General features: G+C 52.8%; 3 protein-coding genes across 8 annotated transcripts in view; 1 reads left to right on the plus strand and 2 right to left on the minus strand.

Annotated features, from left to right (window-relative positions):
* Window positions 1-22168, minus strand: part of KLHDC4 (kelch domain containing 4) — a 723698-nt gene that overhangs the window by 214244 nt on the left and 487286 nt on the right. The gene's annotated exons all lie outside the window — the stretch shown is intronic.
* Window positions 1-22168, minus strand: part of CA5A (carbonic anhydrase 5A) — a 68040-nt gene that overhangs the window by 26216 nt on the left and 19656 nt on the right. The gene's annotated exons all lie outside the window — the stretch shown is intronic.
* Window positions 9054-11894, plus strand: LOC126944347 (uncharacterized). 2 transcript variants are annotated; one of them, XR_007722013.1, is made up of 2 exons: window positions 9054-10154; window positions 10660-11894. XR_007722013.1 is itself a non-coding variant. In XM_050773797.1 (2 exons), exons 1-2 carry the CDS (start codon window positions 9907-9909, stop codon window positions 11037-11039), a joined length of 450 nt encoding a protein of 149 aa, XP_050629754.1. In that variant the 5' UTR covers window positions 9054-9906; the 3' UTR covers window positions 11040-11894. The 2 variants fall into 2 exon arrangements, 1 of the variants encoding a protein (XP_050629754.1); XM_050773797.1 differs by having other exon boundaries at window positions 9054-9976.

Raw genomic sequence — 22168 nt, forward strand, 5'->3', positions numbered from 1 at the left:
TAAGCTCACTCACAAGGGGTTGCTATATGGTTGACGTGACAAGCCAAGGTGGGCTCTGTGAAGGGTGGGCTGTGTCTGTCCCATTCACTCGGCCCCACCACCAGCCCAGCGCCTGCCCCAGAGGTTCACAGTAAATGCCGAATGAGGGCAGGGTCCCAGTGCTGCCACTGGGTGGTGGTGGGGGCCTCAACTCGTTGCAGACAGAAATCGGTAAAGAATGTTTCTGAGATGCCTGCCTGTCCTATAAGATTTCCAGACTTCAATTAAAAAAAAAAAAAAAAAAAAAAGATGTCTTCCAAATATTTTTTAAAAGCAGCTTAAATCCTATCACCAAATAATGTTGTAAAATAACACACAGTGAGCAAGGTTTTTGTTTTGTTTTATTTTATTTTATTTTGAGACAGAATCTCACTCTATTGCCCAGGCTGGAGTACAATGGCACAATCTCGGCTCACTGCAACCTCTACCTCCAGGTTCCAGTGATTCTCCTGCCCCAGCCTCCCAAGTAGCTGGGATTATAGACATGTGGCACCATGCCCAGCTAATTTTTGCATTTTAAGTAGAGATGGGGTTTCACCATGTTAGCCAGGCTGGTCTCGAACTCCTGACCTCAGGTGATCCACCCGCCTCTGCCTCCCAAAGTACCGGGATTACAGGTGTGACCACTGCACCTGCGTGAGAAGGTTTTTAAATAAGCAGACCCTGAGCTATAGCATCAGTCCTGATCTCTCACAGTCCCTGCTTAATCTAGGCCCACCACAGGGCCAGCTTTTATTGAAACACTCCTTCCTTCCTAAGTCACCCTAAACACTGACCTTGGAGTCAGCGCTCTCCACCTGCAGGCCTCGGGGTGCCCTTCTCCATGGCACAGTGCCAGGTGTGGCCTCCCAGGAGCTTGGTTTGCCTGACATGAGGGACTCACCCATGAGCATCACTCACCGAGGCCTCAGGCTCTGCCCTGCAGAGTCATGGCTGCTGTCCTCAGGTCCGGGTAGTGCTGGGAGTCTGCCTTTTAATGAGCTCCCCGGGGGGTTCTGATGTGGGTGGCTTCTCCTGTGTCTAAGCCCTTTGTCACTAACAGATTTCCATCAACAACTGCTACAAATGTGGTACCTGTTCCACACGTTGTCTTCATTGAAAGGAGCACAGTATGCTCCCGGGATGGCTGGGCAAGGCTGGAAGGCACTGGCAGAGCTAGAGCGCTGGTCACGAATTCGGGGTGGTCCGAGTGCCTCCCATAGCTGTGGAGGAGCTTCGTGTCACCCACCTTGCTCATGTCACCTCCCACTGCGGCAAAAGCCAGGAAAGCACTGAGCGTGTGATGAATGCCTTGGGGAACTTGACACTGCTGACTCCTGGTGGTTTCCCGACACCAAAAGTATGTATAGTTGGGCTGGACGCGGTGGCTCACACCTGTAATCCCAGCATCTTGGGAAGTCGAGGCGGGCGGATCACTTGAGGTCAGGAGTTTGAGACCAGCCTGGCCAACATGGTGAACCCCCGTCTCTACTAAAAATACAAAAATTAGCTGGGCGTGGTGGTGGGTGCCTGCAATCCTAGCTACTTAGGAGGCTGAGGCAGGACAATCGCTTGAACCTGGGAGGTGGAGGTTGCAGTGAGTTGAGATTGCGCCACTGCACTCCAGCCTGGACAACAGAGTGAGACTCAGTCTCAAAAAAAAAAAAAAAAAAAAAAAAAAGTACTCATAGTTGGAGGCACCAAGGTGTAAACTGGAAAATGGAAAATGGATTCGGCTCTGGTCCCGTCAGGGGCTAGGCAAGTGGTGGACCAAGCCACAGAGTTGCTCACTGCCCCTCTTCACTCAAAATCTCAGTGTTGGTCTGGAGCAACCTCGGAGTCACACCTAGTTTTAGAATTCTACCATTATGAGCGAGTCTTCTAGTCTGCTTAAATATGCACAGATGAATTACATCTCAATTTTTTTAATGACACAGAAAGAGTCCTTCCCACAATAAGCACACAAAATCACTTTGTTAGGCCAGGCACAGTGGTTCACACCTGTAATTCTAGCACTTTGGGAGGCCAAGGCGGGCATATCACTTGAGGTCAGGTGTTCGAAACCAGCCTGGCCAACATGGTAAAACCTCATCTCTACTAAAAATACAAAAAATTAGTCGGGTGTGGTGGTGGTTGCCTGTAATCCAAGCTACTTGGGAGGCTGAGGCAGGAGAATCGCTTGAACCCAGGAGGTGGAGGTTGCAGTGAGCCGAGATCGCACCAATGCACTCCAGCCTGGGCGATAGAGTGAGACTCTATCTCAAAAACAAAACAAAAAAACACTTTGTTGCTAACAATCAGGTCTTATTCTATGGTGGCCCACAGTGCTGTGAATGAGAGGGAGAGGTGGGGAAGCCGAGGCACGAGGAAAACCTTCCCACTGGGTCACATTGCAAGAGTTTCATGGTGATTTTCTAGCTTTGAAATTACAAGAGAGATGAGTTTTTTTTTTTCCTTTGAGAGGGAAGAGTATAAGAGTCAATCGGCCTTTGTGGTTTTCTGTTGTATTTTGATTTCCAGGGAGAGGTTAAGCAGATTGCCAGCAGTCTCTGAGGTATGCCAGTGGGAACCAGGATTCAAATCCAGGTTTGACACCAAAACCAAAACCCATGCCTTTTCCACTTTGTCCTTCAAAGCACAAAACACAATCCTTTTTTTTTTTTGAGACCGAGTCTTGCTCTGTTGCCCAGGCTGGAGTGCAGGAGTCCGATCTCGGCTCCCTACAACCTCTGCCTCCTGGGTTCAAGAGATTCTCCTGCCTCAGCCTCCAGAGTAACTGGGATTAAGGTGCCTGCCACCAAGCCCGGCTTTTTTTTTTTTTTTTTTTTTTTTTTTTGTATTTTTAGTAGAGACAGGGTTTCCCCCTGTTGGCCAGGCTCATCTTAAACTCCTGATCTCAGGTGATCCGCCTGCCTTGGCCTCCCAAGGTGCTGGGATTACAGGTGTGAGCCACTGTGCCTGGCCTCCAAAACACAGTCTAAGGAACTTACAGAACCACAAAATGCAAGTACGGTGAGCTCTGTGCTTGCTTCTGCCTCAGACTGTGTCTGAGGTGGAAAGGGGGTTTGTAGCCAACCAGCCCCAGGGGCACCAAAGTGCATTGATTGGTGGCTGAGGGTGGAGCCTGCCAGGGGCTCTGCCTCGCTCTTGGGATGGGTTCACTCATGACGAGTTTACTGTGTGGAAATTCATGCATGTCTGTATCATCTCTTCTAGAATAGAAATGCCTAGAAGGCAGGGATGATGGATGCTTCATGGACAAATTAGACTGTACCCAACCTGGTAGATGCCATTTGTAAGACTCTGAGTTAAGTCCCACCCAGTTGCACTCTTAGGACAGATGCTGTTTCTAGGCTGGGCATGGTGGCTCATGCCGGTAAATCCCAGCACTTTGGGAGGCCAAGGTAGGCAGATCACCCAAGGTCAGGAGTTCAAGACCAGCCTGACCAACATGGTGAAACCCCATCTCTACTAAAAATACAAAAAATTAGCCAGGCGTGGTGGCAGTGCCGGTAATCCCAGCTACTTGGGAGGTTGAGGCAGGAGAATTGCTTGAACCTGGGAGGCAGAGGTTGCAGTGAGCCAAGATTGTGCCACTGCACTCCAGCCTGGGCAACAAGAGTGAAACTCTGTCTCAAAACAAAAACAAACAAAAAAAGAGGCTGTTTCCCTCTGGACCATCACTGTATCAACAGGACTTAGTGCAGGAAAGGGTCATTGAAGGCACACAATGAACCCTCATGGGATGAATGAATACAGGAACGAATGGGATTAGTCAGTTCATTGATTTATTCATTGAATCACTCGGATGGTAAGCAGCTCTGTGTGTTGCAGTGGAATCGAGCCTTTCCCACGGCAGCTTGGGAACCGCTGGGGATTTCTAGGAAAGTCCACGGAACACAGAAATAGTTAAAGACCTGGATTGGCAACTTAGCTCTGCTTCTAACTTGCTGTGTGACCCTGGGCAAGTAGCTTAGCCTCTCTGAGCCTAAGCCTCTCTACCCGTAAAATGAGAAGAGCGGGCAGGATAAATGGAGACAAGGCAGGAAGCATTTTGTAAAATGTTGTCTGATGAAGGCAGTGATGGTGATTGTGCATCGCACACCGTTTGGGGGCTCTGCAGCCTCGTCTGTGTAAAGTGAGTTACTACACATTTCTCTCGGTCCCAGCTCAAGCACCCTAGGGTTCTACATAGGCACACAAATAGGGTCCCAAAGAGAGCGACACCAACTGCATAAGTCCACTGACAGCTGCATGCCTGCCGGACCCCCACCCACAAAACCTAGTAGAAAAGTCAGCCTCCAGACTGTGGCCAACCAGCGAGGGCCAGGAACGGGAGCTACTGGGACCAGAGCTGCTGGGAGCTGCTGGGACCAGAAGGGACTTGCGAGTCCTGAGCCTCTGCAGGGTAAGGTGCTAACTCTGGGGCTAGAAGACTTTCCCAAGGCCACCCTCCCAGCAGGGCTGGAGCCCACGGGCATCTCCTCACCCTTCCTGACCCCGAGCTGTCCCAGAATTCTTTTTTTTTTTTTTTGAGATGGAGTCTTACTCTGTCACCCAGACTGGAATGCAGTGGCGTGATCTCGGCTCACTGCAACCTCTGCCTCCTGGGTTCAAGTAATTATCCTGCCTCAGCCTCCCAAGTAGCTGGGATTACAGGCGCACGCCACCACACTTGGATTTTTTTTTTTTTTTTTTTTGTATTTTTAGTAGAGAAAGGGTTTCACCATGTTGCCCAGGATGGTCTTGATCTCTTGACCTCATTATCCGCCCACCTTGGCTTCACAAAGTGCTGGGATTACAGGCGTGAGCCACTGTGCCCAACCTGTCCCAGAATTCTTTACTGCAGCAGCCTCTGAGGGGCTGGATTCCCCGCCTCTCTACCCATTGGAGTAAGAGAAGTCAGCCCTTTCCAATCTGCCCCTGAGGGGAACCATGAAGCTCTCGGAACACGCGGCCCCTCCTCAGGCTCAGGCTGGCTCGGGGCATCTGCACGCCTGTACCTGAACAAGGGACTTGCTTGAAACGGCAGCCACCCTGGGCTGGGGACCAAGCAAGCTTAGGGGAAAACCCAGAAAGGCTACTGTGTCTCACTAGCTCTGTGATACACAAATAAGGAGGGAAGCCAAACGTTGGTTCTTCTAAGAGGGTAACTGCAGAGGAAGGCTGGGCCGCTGCGTTTTCGGGAGCAGCAGGTGCAGGGGCCGATGGAAAACTCGGGCTGGGCTGGAGCGGCCCCTGGTGGCAGGTCGGTGGAGAGACACCCGGCACCCGGCCACGTGGCCCGCGCGGGGCGCGCGCATTTCAGGAAGACACAGAGGCGGAAGGAAAAGCTCGGCCTTTTCATTGAAAATGCAGCGAGTATGGATTCCACAGGAGCCTCTTCAGCGTCAGTCTAGTGTGGGATTCACACACCTTGAGCCTCTTTCAAAGTAAAACAGAGAATCTCACTGCAAATTTTAAATCCCACTGTAAATTCCAAAATTAGACCTGCCCGGCGAAGGCCGCCCACTAACAAAATGCCAAGCGTCTTTCTTGAAAAACTGGAAAGCCGTGTTTCGTTGCTCTTCCTGTGGACAACACAGCATGGGGTCAGGAGTAGGGTCTGGAGTCGGACGCATGCACGTTCAGAGGCTGGGGCCATCGCTCCCAAACTGTGTGCTCTAGGTCCAGCTTTTGCACCCCTCCTAGCCTCAGTTTCCCCATCTGTAAAGTGAGGATGATCCTTGAACCCCCACCATAGGACTGTTATTACCATTAAGTTATATGGGAAATACGAAGTGTTTAGCGCAGCGCTTGAAGTAAAGGAAGCACTCTAAAACAAACAAGCAAATAAACAAAAACCACCAACTGGAAGCCACTGAAGCCTTCATGGGGTGAAACAGCGGATTACGTGGCAAAGGCTCTCGCTGGCCAGGTTCTGGCGTGTCCCGGGCACCACGCATCCTGTCCATGAGCTCATGTCGTTGTGGTGATGGGGAAGGCTTGGTGCGTGCCAGGAGTGCGGCGGAGGAGCTGGTGTTCACTGGGCACCTGTTCCTGCTGGGCATTGCGAGGTAACTTTGTGTTCCCACCAGGATGAACTCCTCACAATGGCCCTACAGAGCAGGTCCTGTGAGCCCAACTTTGAGATGAGGAAATTGAGACACAAGAGAGGTTCGGTCACCTGCCCCAGTTTAGCTGGCAACTTCACCCAGGTCTGATGGTCTAAGCCCTCAGCTTTTGGAGCAGGGCTCAGGCCAAACTCTGCTACTTGCCTTGCCAGTAAACTTAGGGACCCAATTTAAGGCTACAGACCTGGATAAAATAATCTCAAAGTGACCTTTATTTTTTAGGTGGAGTCTCACTCTGTCACCCAGGCTGGAGTGCAGTGGTGTGCTCTCAGCTCACTGCAACCTCTGCCTCCCAGGTTCCAGTGATTCTCCTGCCTCAGCCTCCTGAGTTGCTGGGACTACAGACGCGTGTTACCAAATCTGGCTAATTTTTGGTTTTGTTTTTGTTTTTTTTTGAGATGAGCCTCGCTCTGTCACCTAGGCTGGAGTGCAATGGCCAGATCTTGGCTCACTGCAACCTCCGCCTCCTGAGTTCAAGTGATTATCTCACCTCTGCCTCCCGAGTAGCTGGGATTATGGGCACCTACCAGCATGCCCAGCTAATTTTTGTATTTTTAGTAGAGATGGGATTTCACCATGTTGGCCAAGAGTCAAGAGGTCTTGAACTGTTGAACTCAAGTGATCTGCTGCCTCAGCCTCCCAAAGTACTGGGATTACAAGCATGAGCCACTGTGCCCAGCCTACAGTGACTTTTTATAATGACAATACAATGTCAGGGTATTCTCCTTAATTAAAAAAAAAAAAAAAAAGGCAAGCCCCATTCACAAAAAGGGGTCTTTAAGCTGCCAGCCTCCATCCCCCAGACTCTGCTATCAGCAGGGCTGGTCCAACGGGCAGCACTGGCCACTGTTGCCGCAGCGTCCTATGCAAGCAGGTGCGTCAGAACCGGCTTATGGAGATATAATTGAATGATTGCCTCAGTGCGTGCCAGACCCTGCAAACATAATAACAGATGACGTTTGGGGCCGGCTCCAGGCTGTGACGTGCTGGCCCCAGAGAATATTGTCTCTGCTATTACAACAGATGCTGTTAATAGCCATCTATTTGTAGTTCCGGGCTTTTACCAAGATAAGCAGGCTTTTGGCAGGCATGGGTTGTTTGAAGGCTTAAAATTAGTGCAAGAGAAGTTTGAGATATTCTAATTACTTGTAACTTCAAATAACACGATGCTGCAAGGGACCAGCCTGCTTCCGGTGCCATTCCGGGAGGTGATGCAGGTTCCCAAGCTGTAAAGGGTGACGGCTGAGGGCTTCCGTGTGCCACCTCCCCAGGCAGGCAGGGGCCACAGCCACTGCAAGCCCCTGCCCACAGAACTCCGTGACGACAGAACCGAGACCGCTCCCTGGACGTTAGCCTCTGAGACCATCACATATTGGCACTCGTTTGAAAGCCAGGCAAACGCGGGCTCCAATCCTGGCTTCACACGGTGGGGCTTTGCAAGTTGTTTTATAGGTCTGTGGCCCAGACTAGACGTTTGTAAAAGGATAATGATGCCTACTTCAGGGGCCCATGGCAAGGACTGAGTACTGTGATGCTTACAAAGTACCTCCCTAATAGTCCCTGGCACGCAGTGAGAGCTCAAATAATGATCGCCCCTTACTTTTATTATGACTGGTGTTATTGTTATTATTAAAATTACTATTATCACCCAGGCGCGGTGGCTCACGCCTGGAATCCCAGCACTTTGGGAGGCTGAGGTGAGCAGTCACTTGAGGTCAGACGTTTGAGACCAGCCTGGGCAACATGGTGAAACCCCGTCTCTACTAAAAATACAAAAATTAGCCGGGCATGGTGGCGGGCGACTGTAGTCCCAGCTACTTGGAAGGTGGAGGTGAGAGAATCGCTTGAACCTGGGAGGTGGAGGTTGCAGTGAGCTGAGATCGCGTCACTGCACTCCAGCCTGGGCGACAGAGTGAGACTCCATCTCAATAAATAAATAAACAGTAAAATAAAATAAAATCGCTATCATCATTGCCATCGCCATCATCTCACCATGGCAGAGATCCGCAGTCCCCGGAAACAGATACCACGAGTCTCAAGGTAAGACCTGCACGTAAAGACGTCAAAAGATAAATATGTCTTGAGAAGACATGTCTTCTCATGTCCATGACAAGGGGCTTTGCCAGCCGTGCAAGCACGAAAGAAGAGAAGTCCCTCATTCATCCGACAACATCCACTGAGTTTCTCCCGTGTGCCAGGCACCACGCTCAGTATGGGGGACAGAGGGAGGAGGCTGTGGGCTCAGACTTGCCCTTGCAGAGCTTGGAATCCAGGAGGGGCAGACGGTGGTGGAGATAAAAAGCTGTGTGTCTGGGAGGTGAAGGCGCCGGCTTTGGGGCCGTAAACTTGCTGGGGACGCCCCATGGAAGCGGCATTTCAGCCCTGAAGATGAGCTTTTCTGTTTGTCAGGTGAAGATAATGGCAGTTGCAGGCAGAAAGGGACGACCAGTGGAAAGGACCCTGGTGACAGCAGCCACCACGACAGAACAGGTGGAATCACCAGCCAGCAGAGATGCTGTCGGGGACAGCGGGAGATGGGATTGTAGGGGCAACGGGGTCGGCGCCGGTGGTGGTGAAAGGAAGGGGGGCCTTCGCCAACAAACCCCAACAGGGTTTTTTTGTTTTGTTTTGTTTTGTTTTTTTGAGACAGAGTCTCGCTCTGTCACCCAGGCTGGATGCAGTGGTACAATCTTGGCTCACTGCCTCCTAGTTTCAAGCAATTCTCCTGCCTCAGCCTCCCATGTAGCTGGGATTACAGGCATGCACCACTACAAATGGCTAATTTTTGTGTATTTAGTAGACAGGTTTTCGCCATGTTGACCAGGCTGGTCTCAAACTCCTGACCTCAGGTGATCCGCCTGCCTTGGCCTTCCAAAGTGCTGGAATTATAGGTGTGAGCCACCACACCTGGCCCATCAACAGGTTTTGAATGTTCCAGTCTTTTTTTTTTTTTTGAGACAGGATCTCATTCTGTCACCCAGGCTGGAGTGCAGTGGTGCGATCATGGCTCACTGCAGTCTCAACCTCCTGGGCGCAAGCCATCCTCCCCTGTCTGCCTCCTGAGTAGCTGGGACCACTATGCCCAGCTAATTTTTTTTTACAAGACCACTGTTAAAAGCCCAGGAGAATCCCGCAGCTCGCTGTGGTGGGCTGTTCTGCATGTGCTGGAGTCTGTTCAGCATTTCAGACAGAAAAACCTCAGCAGTCCTCTTCCGTGGGTCTCCACCGTAGCTCCTTTGAAATCTCTGTTCTTTCTTTGCACCATGGCCCTCCCTTCCTCTCCAATACAAAGAGTCCACACTCAGCTCCCCTCGCTCCTCCTCCACCCCACACTGCCCTAGCACCTCACCCTCCCAGTGACTGACTCGTCCCCGGTTTTGCACACACCTGGGAAGCATAGCTGGCCCGTCCTGCACACCAGCCTTGCAGGCCTGGTGAGTAGATCATCCTTGTTTGCTCTTGCCAGGTGCAGCCGTGTGCAGTGGCCCACGAGGGGTCATCTGGGAGGGCACCAGGAAGCGTACGTGATGTCCACCACGAGAGGCATGGGGAGCTACGGCAGCACGTCCATCCACTGTGCTTGACGTCGTTTTTCTCCCCAGTGACCTTTTCCTGGACTTCCTAGCTGGATCTCTGTGAGTGCCAGGGCTGCTTCTGGGAAGGTTTTTGGACCCAGCACATCACCTGGCACAGTCAGGGTTTGCTCAATATTTGCTGAGAGGAAACGGCAGCCACGTCACAGATTTACAATAGGAGCTTCTTGTATGGAGCAGAAATGTCCATTTGTTGCCTGTGGCTTTGCAGGAGTTCCGAGCAGTGGCGAGAGGAAGTCACGGGTGACCACGGTGGGCATCACCACCTGATGGGGTTGCCGGCTGGTCCTGAGCTCATCACCGTCTATCTCCTGCGTCCATAGTGATTTCTATTAAGTGCAGCGTTTCGTCAGGCAACCGCCCACAGCACTGAGGGGTGGGACGATGGCAAATTGACCCAGACGCTCAGTGGGTGCTAACCACGCGGCAGGTGCAGATGCGGACCCCCAGCCCCACGAGATTGGAGTGCCGTTCAGCCCCGCGGCACCCCCGTCTGTCTCCAAGGCTGAGGAACTGGGGTGGGAGGAGGAGGCACAGAGCCGTCTGAACACAGCTAGGGCCACTCACTGGCCCCTGCAGGGGAGCAACGCAGTGGGGAAGCCAGGAGGGAGGGAAGGTGCAGTTGCTGTGGGTGGGCACGGGGGCTCAGCTACTGGCACAGAGCAACACGAGGGAACCAGGGAAGAGCAGGAGGGAGGACGCGGGGGTGGGTGTGGGGCTGGAGGACCAGGCAGTCCACAAAGTGGTCAGGACCTCAGCGTGGCTGGCGGCTGGGCGTGGGAGGGGCTGGGATGGAGTCGCGGGCCACCGTCCCCAGAGTGTTTCCTTAGGCAGAGTTCTCATTCCCCTTTTCAGGGGAGGGGACAGGCACAGAGAAGCGCAGCAATGAGCCTGGAACAGAGCTGTGATGAAACCTCCGCCTCCTTTGTCTTCAGAACGAGAATTAATCCACAGAGGAGCCAAGGAAAACGCAGGCACCGAGGTGACGGGTGCAAGGTGTGAGCGACGTGGCCAGCATGGCGGCCCCACCACCAGCTCCATCCTGAGCGCTTCACAGACGTGGCCCTCTTCATCCACACAACTGCCCCGGGAGCCACCGAACGAGGCTCGAAGAAACCGCGGCTCGCGCTGCAGCGCACGTCCGGCCACAGTCGCCTTTGATCACTTTTGTCACCCAGGGTCCTGCAGTCAGGGCTTCGTGTCTGCAACGGTCCCTGGGAAACAATCTACAAATCGAAGCTTCACCAAACTCACTCAGAGTCACAACATTTCTATCACTGACTGCTTTCCTCCAAGGCCCAAACTGGATTTATAAACTTCCAAAGAAAACTTCATATTGAAAAAGTGATGCACCCACAGTACGGCAGAATGACATTTACCGAGGAAAAATGGGGCCGGGCGTGGTGGAGTGAGCTTGTAGTCCCAGCTACTTGGGAGGCTAAGGTGAGAGGATGGTTTGAGCTCAGGAGAAGCTTGCAGTGAGCCCAGATGCATGTCAGCCTGGGCAACAGGGCCAGATCCTGTGCCAAAAATAATTTTTTTTTTTTTTTTTGGTGGCTCACACCTGTAGACACAGCTACTCAAGAGGCTGAGCTGGGAGGATCAATTGAGCTCAGGAAGAGGCTGCAGTGGGCTGTGATTGCACCACTGACTGCAGCCTGGGCAACAGAGCAAGATCCTGTCTCAAAAAAAAAAAAAAAGGAAAAACTATTGTTTATGCCGTCACCACCCAGTAAACATAGTTACTGATATTTTTACTCCCAGTGTAACTTTCTGGTCCCTTCCCATAACCACATGTATTTGGTAAGCATTTCTTTTTGTTTCAAAATAAGCCAGTAACATTTAATAAGTAACAACAGTGTATTAGTCTGTTTTCATGTTGCTGATAAAGCCATACCCCAGACTAGGATATTTACAAAGAAAAAGACATTGAATGAACTCACAGTCCCACGTGGCTGGGGAGGCCTCACAATCATGACAGAAGGCGAAAGTCACGTCTTGCATGGCGGCAGGTAAGAGAGAGTGGGAACCAAGAGAAAGGGGTTACTCGGGAGGCTGAGGCAGGAGAATGGCGTGAACCCGGGAGGCGGAGGTTGCAGTGAGCTGAGATTGCACCACTGCACTCCAGCCTGGGCGACAGAGCGAGACTCCATCTCAAAAAAAAAAAAAAAAAAAATCAGATTGGCAGGGTGCAGTGGCTCACACCTGTAATCCCGGCGTTTTGAGAGGCTGAGGTGGGTAGATAGCTTGAGGTCAGGAGTTCAAGACTAGCCTGGCCCACATGGTGAAACCCCATCTCTACTAAAAATACAAAAATTAGCCAGGCATGGTAGCACACACCTGTAATCCCAGCTACTCAGGAGGCTGAGGCGGGAGAATCGCTCGTACCTGGGAGGCAGAGGTTATAGTGAGCTGAGATCACACCACTGCACTCCAGCCTGGGCGACAGAGCGAGACTTTGTCTCAAAAAACAAACAAATGAACAACAAGCAAACAAACAAAAAACCCATCAGATCTCGTGAGACTTAATCACTACCACGAGAACAGTATGGGGGAACTGCTACAATTCAAGATGAGATTTGCTGGGGACACAGACAAACCATATAAAACAGCTACTTGCTAAATTACATCCCTAGGCCAGGCACGGTGGCTCACACCTGTAATCCCAACACTTTGGGAGGCCGAGGTAGGCAGATCACCTGAGCTTAGGAGTTCGAGACCAGCCTGGCCAACACGGCAAAACCCTGTCTCTACTAAAAATACAAAAATTAGCTGGGCATGGTGGCAGATGCCTGTAATCCCAGCTATTTGGGAGGCTGAGGCAGGAGAGTCATTTGAATCCGGGAGGTGGAGGCTGCAGTGAGCTGAGATCATGCCACTGTGCTTCAGCTTGGGCCACAGAGCAAGGCCTCATCTCAAAAAAAAAAAAAATTACATTCCTGGTCTATGAATATTACCACAAAGACTGACCCGCTGGCATAAGCCCTCTCGGCATCCTCAGTCCACTCCCTCCACCCTCTCCTACACTCAGCCACTCTGCCTGTTCCCTGAACCTGCGAGGCTTGTTTCTGCCCAAGCCCTTGGACTTGCAGCTTCACAGTTAGAGAAGAGTCCTCAGAGAAGACACAGGATGCCCAGTTAAGTTTGAATTGCAAAGAAAGCAACACATTTTTAGTGTAGATCCCAAATATTTAGCATCGGTATGGTTTGTGTAATATTTAGGATGCTCGTATTTTAAAACGGTGATGTGGGAATGCTTCTCCCCACGGTCACGAAGCTGACACTTTCTTTTTTTTTTTTTTTGAGACGGAGTCTCGCTCTGTCGCCCAGGCTAGAGCGCAGTGGCGCGATCTCGGCTCACTGCAAGCTCCGCCTCCCGGGTTCACGCCATTCTCCTGCCTCAGCCTCCCGAGTAGCTGGGACTACAGGCGCCCACAACCGCGCCCGGCTAATTTTTTGTATTTTTAGTAGAGACGGGGTTTCACCGTGGTCTCAATCTCCTGACCTTGTGATCCGCCCGCCTCGGCCTCCCAAAGTGCTGGGATTACAGGCATGAGCCACCGCACCCAGCGAAGCTGACGCTTTCTTACCAGCTGGGACTTGGGTCCAGCGGGGTCTTTTCTGACCATGTTGTGTAATGCTCACAACCTCCCTCAGTGGAGTCATCTCTGGCCCATCACCTGGTTTCATTTTCATCATAGCACTTATTGCTGTCAAAAACCATCTTCTTTCTTAGGTACATATTTGTTTATTTTTCTGTAAACTTGCATAGAGAAGTACCCATTTACTAATTAATGTTTACTAACTTTCTTATCCCACAAGAACACAAGCTCCTTGGGAGCAGGGGTTTCCCTGTCTTGATTGATCCTTTGTCCCTATAAAAGACCACACAGCACATAGGGGTCGCCGTGCACCTGGGAAGCATCTGGGAAGCTCGACGATTAGAAATGGGCTTTTGGATCCAAATGATAACTATAGTGGCTCCACTGCCTGACATTTCGTCTAACATGATCCCACCCCTGGCCAGAGTTGATTGGACAGGGATGGCACTCAAACCGTGCTGGACCAATCGGAGCCCCTTCCTCAGTCCCGCTCCTAATTAGTGCAGGGCTGGGCCAATCAGAGACACTGCCTGAGAATTTGGAATTGGAATTGAGCAAGAACAGGAACAGTGGCTCCCCGGTGGCCGAATCTCTAACAGGTAAACTTTGGAAGCTGTTTGGTACATTTTCATTTTTCAGTCTCGAGGACCAAAAAAGCAGAGAAAACATGTGTAGAGAGAGACTGGACACTGACTTCTACCAAACTTCCCCCAAAATATTCACACCCAGGCCTGAGGGGAGGAACAGGCGCTACATATAGAATGGACATGAAAACACACGTGTGCACACATGCACACATGACACATGTGCACAGACGAACACACATGCACACATGTATACACACGTGCTTACACAGTGCACACACGTACACAAACACACATGCACACATGACACATGTGCACACACAAACACACATGCACACATGTATACACACGTGTTTACACAGTGCACACGTGCACACACGTACACAAACACACATGCACACATGACACGTGCACACACGAGCACACATGTATACACACGTGCTTACACAGTGCACACGTGCACACACGTACACAAACACAGATGCACACATGACACATGTGCACACACATGCACACATGTATACACATGTGCTTACACAGTGCACACGTGCACATACGTACACAAACACACATACACACACTAACACATGCACACACATGCACAGGAACACACACGCACACATGTATACACACATGTATGCACACAGTGCACACGTGCACACATGCACAGGAAAACACACACACGAACACACGCATGCACACACGTAGTCATTTTAGGAACTAGACTGCCAGTTTATGAATTTGCAATGACAAATAACTTTCCCAGGATATAAGCATGATGGTCACATCCTTTCATCTCAGTCCAGGTGTCGTCCTTGAACCGCACAGCCACAGTCCCAGTCCTGACAGTGCCAGGATTCCCCTCCAAGGAATTCACTCTTCCCCTGCCTCTCATCTTGGAGCTGCCAATCTGTGTCCCACCAGAGGAGCCAAAAGGTTCCTAGAGCCTGCTCCTCTCACGGGGACAGCCCGGCAGGCACCCACCCCCCAACCCCGGGCTCTCAGGCCTCGTTTGGATTTATTTTGAAGGAAGCTATTGCCTACTAAATGCTTAATTCTCCCAGAATGGTGCCAAGCACTTCACATAGCCCTGCCCAATGAGCGGGGCCCTCCCGCACCTTTAGGGAATGAGCTGAGCTCTGTGAGAGCACTCGAGGCGGGACAGGCACAGCGTGGCAGCACGTGGATCCGGCTGCTGTTTTCCTTTGTGACTGGCACCTCTCCTCTCCCCCTTCCTTCCTCCACCCGCTTTGCTCCTCCCGCCCCCTGTCCCCCACAGCTTTTCCTCCTTGGCCTTCAAGGCCATACACATTCCCTGGAAAGAGCCTTTGCCACCACCTCTGTTACTCATCGTCCTTGGCCTGTGCTCGCTCCAAGTGCTGGCACCCCCAGCTCCTAGGAAAACTGCTGGCAGTGTCCGCAGATGGAAATTTCCTTGGCCTCTCCGTTTATTTTGCTTTGTTTCTGGCCCTGCCACGGTGCGGTCCAGGCCTCCAGAGCCTGTTTGTGCACAGTTGCCTGCACCTCGTCTGCTCCCTTCCTTTCCTCTCACCGGCACTGCCCCTCCTTCCACCCAGGGTTTGCTGTGTTTTCGTCTTATTCTTCTCTGTTTCTCTCTGAAAACCTTTCTCTAGCCCTACCTGTCCTTCATCTGAGGTTCTCATTCCCTCTGTCCCCGGAGGCTCCTGATTCCCAATCCGGGTGAACAAAGAGGACAGAAAATCTGCGAAGCAGAGGACCGCGAACCTGGAAAAATCGGCTGCAGAGATGCGGAAGGGACCGGGAGCACGTGAAGCTGAGTAGGAGAGAAAGAAAAAGGAAACTGGGTTTCGGAGAAAATGACAAATAAAGTGAAACCAGATTGGCCCGTGTGGACGGGAGCCAAGGGAGGGATGACCCGGCTCATTTCCATGGCCTGGGAGAGACACCGGATCCTTCTTTTGGTCTGTGGCAGGGAGGGGCGAGATCCTTTGAGCAGATGTGAAGCCGGTGGAGAAGCCAAAAGTGAGGTCGGGACAAGGTCAGAGGCTGACCCTGGGAGACAGACAGCGGCAGTGGCCTTGGACCTGAGAGCTACCAAGTCAGGGAGGGGCCGAGGTCAGCTTGGGGTCCACAGCAAGGGTGCACGTCCAGTGAGGAGGGCGCCCCATCCTCACTCTGGGAACAGCATCCTCGGCTGTCCTGCGGGAGTGCTGCTCTCCACTCTCCGAACACACTTTGCTCCAGGCAGGGTCACCCTCGGGCTGGCCAGACAAGCGGCCAAAGCCGGGCCCCTGAGAATCAGCCCTGGGATGGTGGCTGGAACTGCCGGGAAAGAGGAGACCGCTCCACTGGAGGCCAAGTCACAGTCTCGGGTGGCCGCCTTCACCCCACCGGGGAACCCCCATGAGTGTCCCCTGGGGAAAGCAGAGCCTGGGAGAGCCCTCAGAGGAAAGTGGAGCCTGGGGGAGCACTCCGAGGAAAGCAGGGCCTGGGGGAGCACTCGGAGGACAGCAGAACCTGGGGGAGCACTCGGAGGAAAGTGGAGCCTGGGGGAGCACTCCGAGGAAAGCAGGGCCTGGGGAGCACTCGGAGGACAGCGGAGCCTGGGGGAGCACTCTGAGAAAAGGGGAGCCTGGAGGAGCACTCCGAGGAAAGCAGGGCCTGGGGAGCACTCCGAGGACAGCGGAGCCTGGGGGAGCACTCGGAGGAAAGCAGAGCCTGGGGGAGCACTCCGAGGAAAGCAGGGCCTGGGGGAGCACGTGGAGGAAAGTGGAGCCTGGGGGAGCACTCCGAGAAAAGGGGAGCCTGGAGGAGCACTCCGAGGAAAGCAGGGCCTGGGGAGCACTCGGAGGACAGCGGAGCCTGGGGGAGCACTCGGAGGAAAGTGGAGCCTGGGGGAGCACTCCGAGGAAAGAGGAGCCTGGGGAGCACTCAGAGGAAAGCAGAGACTGGGGGAGCACTCAGAGCCCTGGCAGTCATCGACCCCTGCACCCGGTTGCAGCCCGGACTCTTTAGGATCAGAGCCGGCAAATCTCCCTCTTCTTTGCTTATGCCAGTTTGAGGTGGAGTTCTGCCAGGTACAACCAAAAAGTCTTAAGAAGTCTTCACGGAATTCCTCACTTGGAGAGCAGCAGTGAGATCCCAGGCTGCAGGGACAAGAGGGAGGAAGGCAGGGGGCAGTGGCGAGTGGGAGATGGCTCATGCTGACTCTGGAGCTGACTGTGCAAATCCCTTCCCAACTCCACCATCAGTGACCGTACCTTGGAATCTTGAACTCGGCCGTGCAGGAGTGTTTGAACCACGGAAAGTGGCAAACACCACACATCAACGCTTTTGTCCCTTCACCCAGCCCCGGAAAGCCAGCTGCTAGGCCTGTACCAGTATTCCCCACCCATGGACTCAGGAGGGCTGGGCTTACCTGGGACCACTTCTGAAAGCTGCACCAGGCCCAGCTTCCCCGAGGACAAGGCAGACTCACAAAGTGAGGACAAGGCTGAGCTGCAGTCGGCACAGGTGGAGTTAAACAGGCCATAGCCAACTCGCCCCTCGCCCGGGGTCTGCATAGACCCCACCTGCAGCCAAATTACATTTGAGCACACAGTAAAAGGATAAAAACTGATGATCCTCCTGCTCTCTCCTTTCCATTTCTTTGCTCTCAGTTTAGTCACTGTTTTTGTTTGTTTGTTTGTTTGTTTTGAGACAATGTCTCACTCTGTCGCCCAGACTGGAGTGCAGTGGTGCAATCTCAGCTCACTGCAACCTCCGCCTCCTGGGTCCAAGCAATTCTCCTGCCTCAGCCTCCCCAGTAGCTAGGACTACAGGTGTGCACCACCACACTTGGCTAATTTTTGTATTTTTAGTAGAGACAGGGTTTACCCATGTTGGCCAGGCTGGTCTCGAACTCCTGACCTCAGGTGATCCACCCGCCTCTGCCTCCGAAAGTGCTGGGATTACAGGCATGAGCTACTGCGCCTGGCCAATTTAGTCACTTTTATTTTATTTTTTTTTGAGACTAAGTCTCACTTTGTCGCTCAGGCTAGAGTGCAGTGGCGTGATCTCGACTCACAACGTCCACCTCCCAGGTTCAAGCGATTCTCCTGCCTCAGCCTTCCGAGTAGCTGGGATTACAGGCATGCACCACCACGCCTGGCTACTTTTGTATTTTTAGTAAAGATGGGATTTCTCCCTGTTGGTCAGACTGATCTCGATCTCCTGACCTCAGGTGATCCACCCGCCTCGGCCTCCCAAAGTGCTGGGATTACAGGCGTAAGCCACTATGCCCGGTCAATTTTTGTATTTTTTAGTAGAGATGGGCTTTCACCATGTTGGCCAGGCTGGTCTCGAACTCCTGACCTCAAGCAATCCACCTGCCTCAGCTTCCCAAAGTGTTGGGATTACAGGCATGAGCCACCGCACCTGGCCACTTTTATTTGTTTGCTTGTATCAGGACTCTTGGAAGCAAGTGATAGGAACTTAAACTGATTTTAAAAAGAGGCTTATTAGTACAGGGGTTAACTGGGCCTCAGGTACAGCTACATTCAGATGCCCTGAAATTGGCTTGGGCCTTGATTTCTCCCCTTCTTGGCTTTGTCCTCCCATGTGGACACTTTCTCAGGAGGGCCCTCACCTGCTGTGGGGCACAGCTGACTTTTGCCCAGCCACGGAAATAATCTCTTTAAATACGTCCTAGGAAAAAAAAACTCCTTGGCTCTCATTGGCTGGTCTTGAGTCACATGTCCATGCCTGGCCCAATTGCTGCAGCCAGTGACAAGGATGTTCTGAGAGGCCACGCCCAGGTCCCCACCCACTCCTGTCTCTGGCCCCCCGTGAATGGGAGTTGGGGATGGGCTCCCAAGGAAAACAAGAACGTTGGACCCAGGAGGCAGGAGGATGGAGGCCAAGCCAGCAACACAGCAGATGCCCTTACAAAACCACGGACTGTCAGGATCAGCGGCACCTGGGAGCCTGCTGGCATGAGATTCTTGGCTCTGCCTTGCACCTGCCAAGTCAGAATGTCTAGAGGAAGCACAGGTTGTGTTCTTTTGTGTGTGTGTGTGTGTGTGTGTGTGTGTTGAGAGACAGGATCTCACTGTGTTGCCCAGGCTGGAGTTAAGTGGCACAATCCCAGGTAACTGCAGCCTCAACCTCTTGGGCTTAAGCCTCCTGCCTCAGCCTCCCGAGTAACTGGGACCACAGGCATGCACCACCACGTCCGACTAATTTTTTTTATTTTTATTTTTGTAGGGATGCAGTCTCGTGACCCTCCTGCCTTGGCCTATCACAGTGCTGGGGTTACAGGTGTGAGCCGCCGGGCTGGGCTGACAGGAGTGTGTGCTCTAACAGGAGTGTGTGCTCTAACAGGAGTGTGTGCTCTAACAGGAGTGTGTGCTCTAACACACTCTCCAAATGTTGATGCACACTGATGTGTGAGAACTGTCTGTCAGCCCCCGACTAAAATTAGCATTTTATTCACTGATGTGACTATCCTCGCCAGGACCAGGTGCGGTGGGGAAGGGGAGGTCCCAGGGAAAGTTGCGAGGCTGTTCCTGGAGAGGGTGTGCCACACAGACAGGCACGAAGGTGGACATTCTTCACCTAAAGCAGGCTTTGACTTGTGATCCTGGGGGATAATTACCATCTGCGGTTTTCTTGTTTTCCAGCCTAAAACCTGAGGCTGGGTTCCCTTGGGAATACAGAAACATCTAGATTCCAAGGCACACATGCTGCCACTAGCTAAACAAAAAATAACAAGTGTGCCCTTAAAGCACCGCAGAGATGTCCCTGCTCCACTGTCAACACTTCTTGTTCTTGCCCTGGGGGCTGAGGGACGGGCCTCCCGTGCAGACCTCAAGGCCTACTGGACACAGCCTCTGCTGGGCTTGAGCCAGAGGCCCGTCTGGGTCCTGGGCCGGCTGCCGGCTCTCCTGAGGACCGACTGTGACCTTGGCCTCACTCACCCAGGGTGCTGGTGCTTCCTCTCTGCGTGGAGCTCAGCTCCTGGTGGCCTCCTGCTGGATTTTTATGGATGTTGGATGCAGATTCTTTAAGGGTGCCCGCTCCCCAGATTCCCTTCTTTGCAGAGCACAGAGTCCCATTGGGAGGCCTCTGTGGTCTCTGACCAAGGAGTTCCCCAAGCCTCTTTTTTCGCATCTGTAAAATGGGGACTGGTTTGTGTCTCCCACGACCGTTGAAAGACTGCAGTTGTGCAAGTGAAGCCCTTGGCAAGAAGTGAGTTGGTGACGGGCTAGAATCTGCAGTCAGAACGGAAGCCAGCTCCTCGCACTGGGTCACTCACCCTTGGCAGTCGCCCCTTCTCTAAGCCTCCATTTCTTCTTACATAAAATGAGGGTCCCGCAATACTTTCTGTAGTGGCTTCTGTTTTGTGCCATGCTGCTATTCATGGATGGCAGCACTTTTTTTTTTTTTCTTTTGAGATGGAGTCTCACTCTGTCGCCCAAGCTGGAGTGCAGTGGCTCAGTCTCTGCTCACTGCAAACTCCACCTCCTGGGTTCAAGCGATTCTACTGCCTCAGCCTCTCCAGTAACTGGAACCTCAGCTGTGCGCCACCGGCTAATTTTTGTATTTTTAGTAGAGATGGGGTTTCACCATGTTGGCCAGGCTGGTCTTGAACTTCTGACCTCAGGTGATCCACACACCTCGGCTTCCCAAAGTGCTGGGATTACAGGCATGAGCCAGCTCGCCCAGCCTGGCAGTGCTTTTAAAGGGGGTCCGTCCACATACCTTCCTCCTCCTAGTAGTATCAGGATTCCCCTGGGGCCTCCTGCTCCCCACTGTGTGAGGTCTTGGTGAGGACATTAGCCGGGTGCCTGATGCTCCAGCAACTGAGGGCCGGGTATTGGCTCAAAGTAAGATCCCCAGGCATGTCGGACACACCCGGGAGGAGGCAGATGGGATGCCTGCCGGAGAGGACGTGGGGCTGCGGCTGCGTCGGGGCCCCCGGGTTTGATGATTCCCCAGGAAGAGTCACCGGGTCCAGCACAGAGCCACCCTCAGAGCTAAGCTACATTCAGCAAAAGGATGCAGAGCGAGATCAGCCACGCGAAGAGGTGCCTGGGCTGTATCTGGAGGACTCCAGGGGAGACACACAGGACAGACTTAATTCTCCCCTAAACCAGCAGCGACAACACGTGTGACGTGTTCTGTACCAGGGCAGCTCACTAGCGACTCGGTGCCCAAGGGTTTATTGGGAGCTGTTCACACAGGCACCTGATACCCAGCACGTGGCCCAATTCCAGACTCGCCGCAGGAGGGAGAGCAGGTGTTTGGCATGAAGGCGGCTTACGGTGCCACCAGCTGGTGCTGGGAAAACACCAGGTAGGACCTGACAGCCACCCTGATAAAAATGCAAACATAATAGGCATAGAGAGAACCTTCTCAAACCGCAGAGCATCCGCCTGGAACTTCCGAGAATCATGGTGAAGGTTTGCTGAGATGATCCGCAGAAGCCCTTGGCCAAGCGCTGGAACCCAGTAAGGGCTTGGTGGCTTCCAGGACCTCTCAAGTCACCTCCCAGCCCACCCCGTTCCTCCACCACCGTCTCCCACCTGCATCTCCCTGGACTGCCTCCTATTTAACCCCTGCTCCCCTCCAGGCCCCTCCTCAGTCTGTCCTTCACAGCAGCTGGGGGGTCCATTTAAAAGGTCAGCCAGGGCTGGGCGTGGTGGCTCATGTCTGTAATCCCCGCACTTTGGGAGGCCAAGGTGGGCGGATCACCTGAGGTCGGGAGTTTGAGAGTAGCCTGGCCAACATGGTGAAATCCCGTTTCTGCTAAAAATACAAAAATTAGCCGGGCATGGTGGCAGCCACTTGTAATCCCAGCTACTCGGGAGGCTGAGGCAGAAGAATCACTTGAACCCAGGAGACAGAGATTGCAGCGAGCTGAGATCACGCCACACACTCCATCCTGAAGGACAGAGCAAGACTCTGTCTCAATAAATAAAATAAAGGTCGGCCAGGTCACCGCCTGCTCAAGCCTGCAGTGATCTCATTTCCAGGCTCCCGACACCCCTGCCCTGCTGTGGGCCCATCTTCCTTGCAGGCCTCTGCCTAGATTATCAAGGCCAGTGTGGGCGTCACAGCCACCACTGCCTTCTGTCCTCCACCCCGTTCTGAGTTCCTCTTCCAACGTGCAAAGCGTTCGCATTTCAATTAGCTTGTCTCTCCCAACTCCTGCAGAGCGAGCCCTGCGGGAAGGGTTTTTCCTTGCTAGGTGCACCTGTGTGCATGCAGGTGCTGGCGGCATTCTCATCTGTAAA

The sequence above is a fragment of the Macaca thibetana genome, chromosome 20, assembly GCF_024542745.1.
Source record: "Macaca thibetana thibetana isolate TM-01 chromosome 20, ASM2454274v1, whole genome shotgun sequence".
Classification (NCBI taxonomy): Eukaryota; Metazoa; Chordata; class Mammalia; order Primates; family Cercopithecidae; genus Macaca; species Macaca thibetana.

What these genes read in the sequence shown, in the direction of transcription:
- LOC126944347 (XM_050773797.1), top strand. Translation starts at nt 9,907, where the DNA reads ATGTCCATTTGTTGCCTGTGGCTTTGCAGGAGTTCCGAGCAGTGGCGA. An exon ending in GGAAGTCACGGGTGACCACG is followed by an intron (nt 9,977 to 10,659) that starts GTGGGCATCACC and finishes CTTTGTCTTCAG; the next exon opens with AACGAGAATTAATCCACAGA.